The 7,654-nt window shown below is 35.1% G+C and overlaps 1 protein-coding gene across 1 annotated transcript; it reads right to left on the reverse strand.

The window, feature by feature from the left end:
- Positions 1-918: 918 nt before the first annotated feature.
- On the reverse strand, positions 919-7,401 carry LOC133333462 (serine protease inhibitor 3/4-like). Its single transcript, XM_061541780.1, has 4 exons — positions 7,395-7,401; positions 4,366-5,312; positions 4,172-4,307; positions 919-944 (listed from the first exon to the last, which is right to left on the reverse strand). The coding sequence occupies exons 1-4, from the start codon at positions 7,399-7,401 to the stop codon at positions 919-921; spliced, it is 1,116 nt and encodes a 371-aa protein (XP_061397764.1).
- Positions 7,402-7,654: the final 253 nt, after the last annotated feature.

Below are 7,654 nucleotides of genomic sequence, written 5' to 3' on the forward strand. Positions count from 1 at the left end.
ATTTTTAATCATGACTAAAAGGCCATTAGGCGTGGATTTTTTAAAGAATTTTTAATCATGACTAAAAGGCCATTAGGCGTGGATTTTTTAAAGAATTTTTAATCATGACTAAAAGGCCATTAGGCGTGGATTTTTTAAAGAATTTTTAATCATGACTAAAAGGCCATTAGGCGTGGATTTTTTAAAGAATTTTTAATCATGACTAAAAGGCCATTAGGCGTGGATTTTTTAAAGAATTTTTAATCATGACTAAAAGGCCATTAGGCGTGGATTTTTTAAAGAATTTTTAATCATGACTAAAAGGCCATTAGGCGTGGATTTTTTAAAGAATTTTTAATCATGACTAAAAGGCCATTAGGCGTGGATTTTTTAAAGAATTTTTAATCATGACTAAAAGGCCATTAGGCGTGGATTTTTTAAAGAATTTTTAATCATGACTAAAAGGCCATTAGGCGTGGATTTTTTAAAGAATTTTTAATCATGACTAAAAGGCCATTAGGCGTGGATTTTTTAAAGAATTTTTAATCATGACTAAAAGGCCATTAGGCGTGGATTTTTTAAAGAATTTTTAATCATGACTAAAAGGCCATTAGGCGTGGATTTTTTAAAGAATTTTTAATCATGACTAAAAGGCCATTAGGCGTGGATTTTTTAAAGAATTTTTAATCATGACTAAAAGGCCATTAGGCGTGGATTTTTTAAAGAATTTTTAATCATGACTAAAAGGCCATTAGGCGTGGATTTTTTAAAGAATTTTTAATCATGACTAAAAGGCCATTAGGCGTGGATTTTTTAAAGAATTTTTAATCATGACTAAAAGGCCATTAGGCGTGGATTTTTTAAAGAATTTTTAATCATGACTAAAAGGCCATTAGGCGTGGATTTTTTAAAGAATTTTTTCCAAGGACTATGCATGTTTTAAATTATTTTTTCAATGCCAAGGACTAACAGAGCCATATTAGGTTTGTAATTTTCTGTGTATAAGAAATTGCCTACCTGTTTCTCCTGCCTCTCTGCTGGTTGTACAACAAAAATAAGGGGTAACTGCCGCACAGTTGTAGCATCAAATAACAGTGCAGGACGCTTGATTTCTTTTTTCACACAACGCGATGGACCACATGCTGCTTGCGTCATCACTGTGGCCGGATGCGCTAGGGTCTGTCTAACAATAATATTTATGGTAAGGGTCAGTTTGTTGTTGCGGATTCTAGGTATTAAAATATTTATCCTATTTTGGGTATGTGTGCATGTGTTAGAGTTTATGTTCAGTCATATGTTTATTTGTATCTATAATAGACTTGAAAAACATTTCTAAAGTATTTACTCCAGAAATATTTCGAAACTGTAAACAATTGTTTTGAAACCGAGCCATCAGTCGTATTTGAACAGTTCGGTGTTGAAGACCAAGCGTGCATTAAAATCTTTTTCCTTTGGGTAAAAAATAAATTGGAAATTATGACAAACGAATTTCAGTGTAATTTCTGCATGAGAGTATTATCGAGTGCCTTTGCTTATCGGAAACATTTAACACTACATAAAAAATGCAATATTTGCCATCAAACGCTATTACATATGAAAGCATTGATATATCACTATAAAACAGATCATCCTGAAGAGAAACTACCATCAAAAGAGGACTATCAACAAGACCAGTGGCATCTAAGTCAAAACGTTCCACCGCCGCCTACCTATAGCTTACCTCATACGACGACAACAACACAACTGGGACCACATGGGCTGCAATCCGAATACGAAAAACAGAATTATTTGGATTATTGTTTTCGGCAATTGAAATATCTGGAATCGATTTATATTGTAGCGGAATAACACTCAGATATAAATATATACATGTGAATGAGGTTTTTTGAGGGTCACACACACTCATTTTAGCAGATCGAAAAGAAGAGTTAATTTCTTATAATAAATTATATTGTTGATTATTGTTAAAATTAAAAATAAATTAAACAAATATATTCTTTAAAAAATTGTTGTCTTTTAAAAATCCATGCCTAATGGCCTTTTAAGCCTCAATAAAAATTCTTTAAAAAATCCAAGCCTAATGGCCTTTTAGGCCTCAATAAAAATTCTTTAAAAAATCCACGCCCAATGGCCTTTTAGGCCTTCATAAAAATTATTTAAAAAATCCACGCCCGATGGCATTTTAGACCTTCATAATTTTTTTTTTTTAAAAAAATCCACGCCTGATGGCATTTTAAGTCTCAGTAAAATTCTTTAAAAAATCCACGCCTAATGGCCTTTTAGGCCTGGATAAAAATTCTTTAAAAAATCCACGCCTAATGGCCTTGTAGGTCTTCATAAAAATTCTTTTGAAAATCCACGCCTAATGGTCATTTAGGCCTCCGTAAATATTCTTTAAAAAATCCACGCCTAATGGTCATTTAGGCCTCAGTAAATATTCTTTTAAGACTCCACGCCTAATGGTCATTTAGGCCTCAGTAAATATTCTTTAAAAAATCCACGCCTAATGGTCATTTAGGCCTCAGTAAATATTCTTTAAAAAATCCACGCCTAATGGTCATTTAGGCCTCAGTAAATATTCTTTTAAAACTCCAGGCCTAATGGCCTTTAAGGCCTGGATAAAAATTTTTTAAAACTCCACGCCTAATGGCCTTTTAGGCCTGGTTTAAAATTCTTTAAAAAATCCGCGCCTAATAGCCTTTTAGGCCTGGATACAAATTCTTTAAAAACCACGCCTAATGGCCTTGTAGGCCTGGATCAAAAATTCTTTAAAAAATCCACACCTAATGGCCTTTGAAGACTCAGTAAAAATTCTTTAAAAAAACCACGCTTACTTTTCTCAAACCTTTCCAAATAAAAGTCCAAGTCCAATATTATTCGATAATTCCAACACCATCACTATTTATTTTTGTGTGAGTGTGTGTGTGTGTTTGTGTGAGTTTAAAACTCTTGCTGCGATCCTTCAAAGAATACAATGCCATCATTGTTCGCTATCTTATAGAAGAAGCCGTGATCCACGATAAATTTGGTCGGAATTTTAGGCGGAATAATAAGAGATGTGGGAACCGCAGTCATACCTGGAAATATAAAAATACAAAAAAAAAATAAATTTTAGTATTTCAAAAAACAAAACAAAAATCGTAACTTAAACCTAGAATATATTAGAAGTATATATGTTTTTACGAAAGAAGAAGCTATAAAAAACCATCGATAAGTTCGTTGGGGCCCTTGAGAATTCAAAATTTCAAATTGCAGCCAATTCGCTTGAAAAGGTGTTCATACTCCCCAAAATGCCAAAATTTGGGCCGATAATTTTTGGTAGGAGGATATGTTACCCAATGAGAACCCAAAAAAAAAACAAATTACAGTGAATTCGTTTGAAAAAACATCTTGTCAAATATTCAAAAATTCCGATATTTGTTAGGTACCGCTATATGGGGGCTATTGTAAAAAGTGGACCAATATTGATATTTTTGGTAGGAAGATGTGTTACCCAATGAGAACCCAAAATATCAAATTACAGCCAATTCTGTTGAAAACACTTGCCCATATTCCTAAAATGTGGATATAGTGGCGATATATAGGGGCTATCGTAAAAAGTGGACCATTATTGATAATTTTTAGTAGGAAAATGTGTTACCATATGAGAACCCAATATACCAAATTACAGAAAATTCGATTGAAAACCCTGTCAAAAATTCATAAAATTCCGAAAATATTTGGGAGGTACCTTCATGTGGGGGCTATTGTGAAAAGTGGACCAAAATTGATAATTTTTAGTCGGAAGATGCGTTGCCCTATGAGAACCCAAAATATCAACTTACAGTCAATCCGATTAAAAAAAAAATGTAAAATATCCCTAAAATACCGAAATTTGGGAGGTACCGCTATATGGGGGCTATCGAAGAAAGTGAACCAATATCAATAATTTTTGGTAGGAGGATTTGTTACCCAATGAGAACACAAAATACCAATTACAGTCAATTCAATTGAAAACAGATGCGATATGGGGACTTCTGTAAAAAGTGGACTGATATCGATAATTTTTAGTAAAAAGGTGAGAAATCGAAATACCATACTCCCAAAAATTCCGAATATTCGGGGGTACCGCTATATGGAGGCTATGGTAAAAAGTAGACCAATATTGATAATTTTTCGTAGAACGAAACCAATCAAGTTTTCTCATGCATACCTGTTGCCGCAGCAGCCTCAGTGCCCTTCTCATTGACAGCAATAGATGCTTTGTGCAGAACTTTCGTCACTTCAAATTTGCCTTTTACCATTTTTGTCAATTCCGCATCGGCAGAGAACATGCGTTCGATACCCAACTGCAGGAAAAAAAATAGAGAATTAAACAAATATATATTCAAATATTTCATCGCTTACGCTTTTTAAAATCTCTTTCAATTCGATTTTGTATTCAGCTGCAAATTTTGGCATCTCCACGAGAACCTTTGTCTCAACCATGCCGGCTCTTAACTCTTCCAGCGAATACGATTGCAATTTAATCCTTAGATCCTCTAAGCCATCACGAGCATTCGGCAATATTATAAGCATATAAAGATCGGAATTTTTGTAGCGCATTTCCAAGGCGCTGGCATCCAATTGATCTATTTGGCCATAACGAAATTCGCCATGGGTTTGCATCATTGCCACATCAACGCTATTTGTTGCATCCACATAGAATGGTTTTTGGAATGTGGCCTGTTCGTGGAATCGCACCAACCATTCACCATTGAAATAAATGGCATTGAGCAGTACCATGCGTGTGCGTTCATCCAAATCATCGGCCGCAATCAAATCTTTAATCAGCTGATGTGTCTTTGAGGCAACCCAAGAATTGATGGTTTCCGCAGCTTTTATGTTCTGGGTAAAATTTAAATTTTCGGCTGATGTGTAGAAATTTTTCGCCAGCAACTCCTTGTATTGATCGTATAGTTCGAAATTTTCCATGACATATACTTTATTGGCCATTTGTAGAAGATCACTGGTCTGATATGCGGCAAGGATTTCTTGGAAATAGTTGGCCAACTTGACGCCATTGTTAAATTTTAAAGATAGACCCTGGTCTATCTCTTCGGCTGTTTGACCTGAAGCACCCAAACGAGTGATGGCCAGACTGGTCTCAATTGAGAATGGAGAAAATATAATATTTTTCCGTCCGCTCTGCGTAGCTATTTTCGAATAAAGTTTCGTTCCGAAGATGTCTAAACTTTTGGATACATCTCGGAGATGTGAGGCGGCATCATTGGGGATGGTCGTTGGTGTGGCAACTACTACGGCAACCACCGTTAATATCATAGCACAAATTGTGGCTATGAAATGAGTATTAACTGAAAGAAGAATATAAAAATTAAGTATCCTATGAGTATTTAAAGTGCCATATTACATCCACTTCGGTTGAAAAACGTGCCCATACTCCTCAAAATTCGAAAATTGGGAGGTACCGTTATATCCCCCATATCCAAAAAAGTGGACCCATATTGAGCATTTTTGGTAATGAGATTTCACACCCAACGAGAATTCGAAAAAAAAACCTATTACATCCATTTCGGTTGAAAACGCGACCATACTCCCCAAACTTCGGAAATTGGGAAGTACCGTCATGGCGGTTATCATAAAAATGGAACCAATATTGATAATTTTTGGTAGGCGGATATGTTACTCCATGAGAACCCAAAATACAAAATTACCGAACAGCAGAACGGTACCGGCGGCTATTATTCCGTATTATGACTGTAACTTCTTTGTCATTGGTTGTTAAATCTGTCTACCAAAAATTTAACATGACATGAAATCTTCTATCGACAGAAGACCTCTTGACATCGGATTTTTACAGGCACATCATCTACAACATATCTTATATAGACTGAATGTTTCCTCTCATAGATCATCAATAGACAGAAGATATTCTACAGCCTCATCATTCAGGTCTTTTTGACAGAAGCCCATTCCTGCAGGTCTTCCATAGTCTGAAGTTCTGCTTGGACAGAAGGATTTTTCGAGTCTTCTATAAACGGAACACCTCCAGCAGGTGTTCAAAGACAAAAATGCATATAAAGATCTACCATAGACAGAAGACCTCCTATAGGTTTTCTATCGACAGACGAAATCCTGCAAAAATCCTACCTCAAAAAAATATTTTTAAAAAAATCCATGCCTTTGTTGGTGCCTCAAAGCCTCACCATACAGGCCTTTTTTACAGAAAGCCACTAGAAGTGACGGATTTTCTATACATATACGAATTCCTGCAGGTATTCCATAGTCTGAAGTTCTATAAGCAAAAATTCCTGCGGGTCTTCTATGGGATAAAGGTCTGCTTGAACAGAACTATTTTTCAAGTATTCTATACACGGAACACCTCCAGCAGGTGTTCGTAGACAAAAATGCACATTAAAATCTACCGTCGGCTAAAGACATCCTATAGGCTTTATATCGACAGATGCAATTCTGCAGATTGTTGGATAGAAGTTCTATAGATAGAATATCTCTATTGCAGATCTTCTGGTCTTCTATAGTTTGGACACCTGCGTTATATATAAGCAGGAATATCCTGCTGAAGTATAGACAGAAGCCCTCCAGCAGGTCTTCTCAATTCGAAAGACAGAAGATCTATGTGTCTATGATCTGCAATAGAAACGCTAACAGATATGTTTTTCAAGAGGTATTCTGTCTATAGAACTACTATCCAACAATCTGCAGGATTTCATCTGTCGATAGAAAGCCTATATACACATAGCACATCCTTCAGATCATTATCTATGGAATATGTTTTGCCGGTCTTCTACAGGTAGAAACTTTCGAGAATGTTTTCTATAGATGGGAAACTTTCTGGAAATATTTTTTAAATCGAATAATTTTAAAAAATCCACGTGTTTGTTGGTATTTAAAAAAATCCACGTCTTTGTTGGTATCTCAAAAAAATATTTTTAAAAAATCCACGTCTTTGTTGGTACTTGGAAAAGATATTTAAAAAAAATCCCCGCCTTTTTTCACTAACCATATTAAACTTAGATTTGTTTTTATCACAATCCGTCCGAACAATGGATTTTTTAAACAATGGGTTTTTTCACGGACATTCCCAATAGGGTTTATTATAATAATATTTTGCCACGGACCATCCCAAGGCAATTTTTTGAAAAAAACATTAATTACGGTTGATCCGAAGCATGGATTTAAAAAGAACACATTTTCACGGATTATCCCACGTTTCGATTTTTAAATAATATTTTTTACGACAAATCCGAAGTTTGAATTTTTCTAAAAAAAATTTTCACAGTCCATCCGAAGTGAGGATTGTTTAAAGAATATGTTTTTAGGAATCATACCAAACAAAGATTTTTTTAAATACTCTTTTTCCACAATTCATCTGAAGAATGCATTTTTTTTAAACTATATTTTTTCACTATACTTACCACCCATGGTAATTGTTTATGGATTCTATTTCACCAAGAACAAAAAAAAATACGATTATTACGACCTCTGTTTTATCAGTGGCCGGCCGAACTATGAATGTGATGAGGCAAACAGAACGTTTATTTATATACGCACTGATCGGGCTGGGCCACCACAAACTGGGATATCGAAATGTTTGTCACTTGGCCAACAAAGGGAGTACAACCACGGCAGCAGAAGATTCAAAACAAGTTTGTGGAGTCCTTCAAATTAATGACAG

Source organism: Musca vetustissima, unplaced genomic scaffold (assembly GCF_032173495.1).
Source record: "Musca vetustissima isolate MV318-11 ecotype Yass unplaced genomic scaffold, APGP_CSIRO_Mvet_v1 utg29461, whole genome shotgun sequence".
NCBI classification, from domain to species: domain Eukaryota; kingdom Metazoa; phylum Arthropoda; class Insecta; order Diptera; family Muscidae; genus Musca; species Musca vetustissima.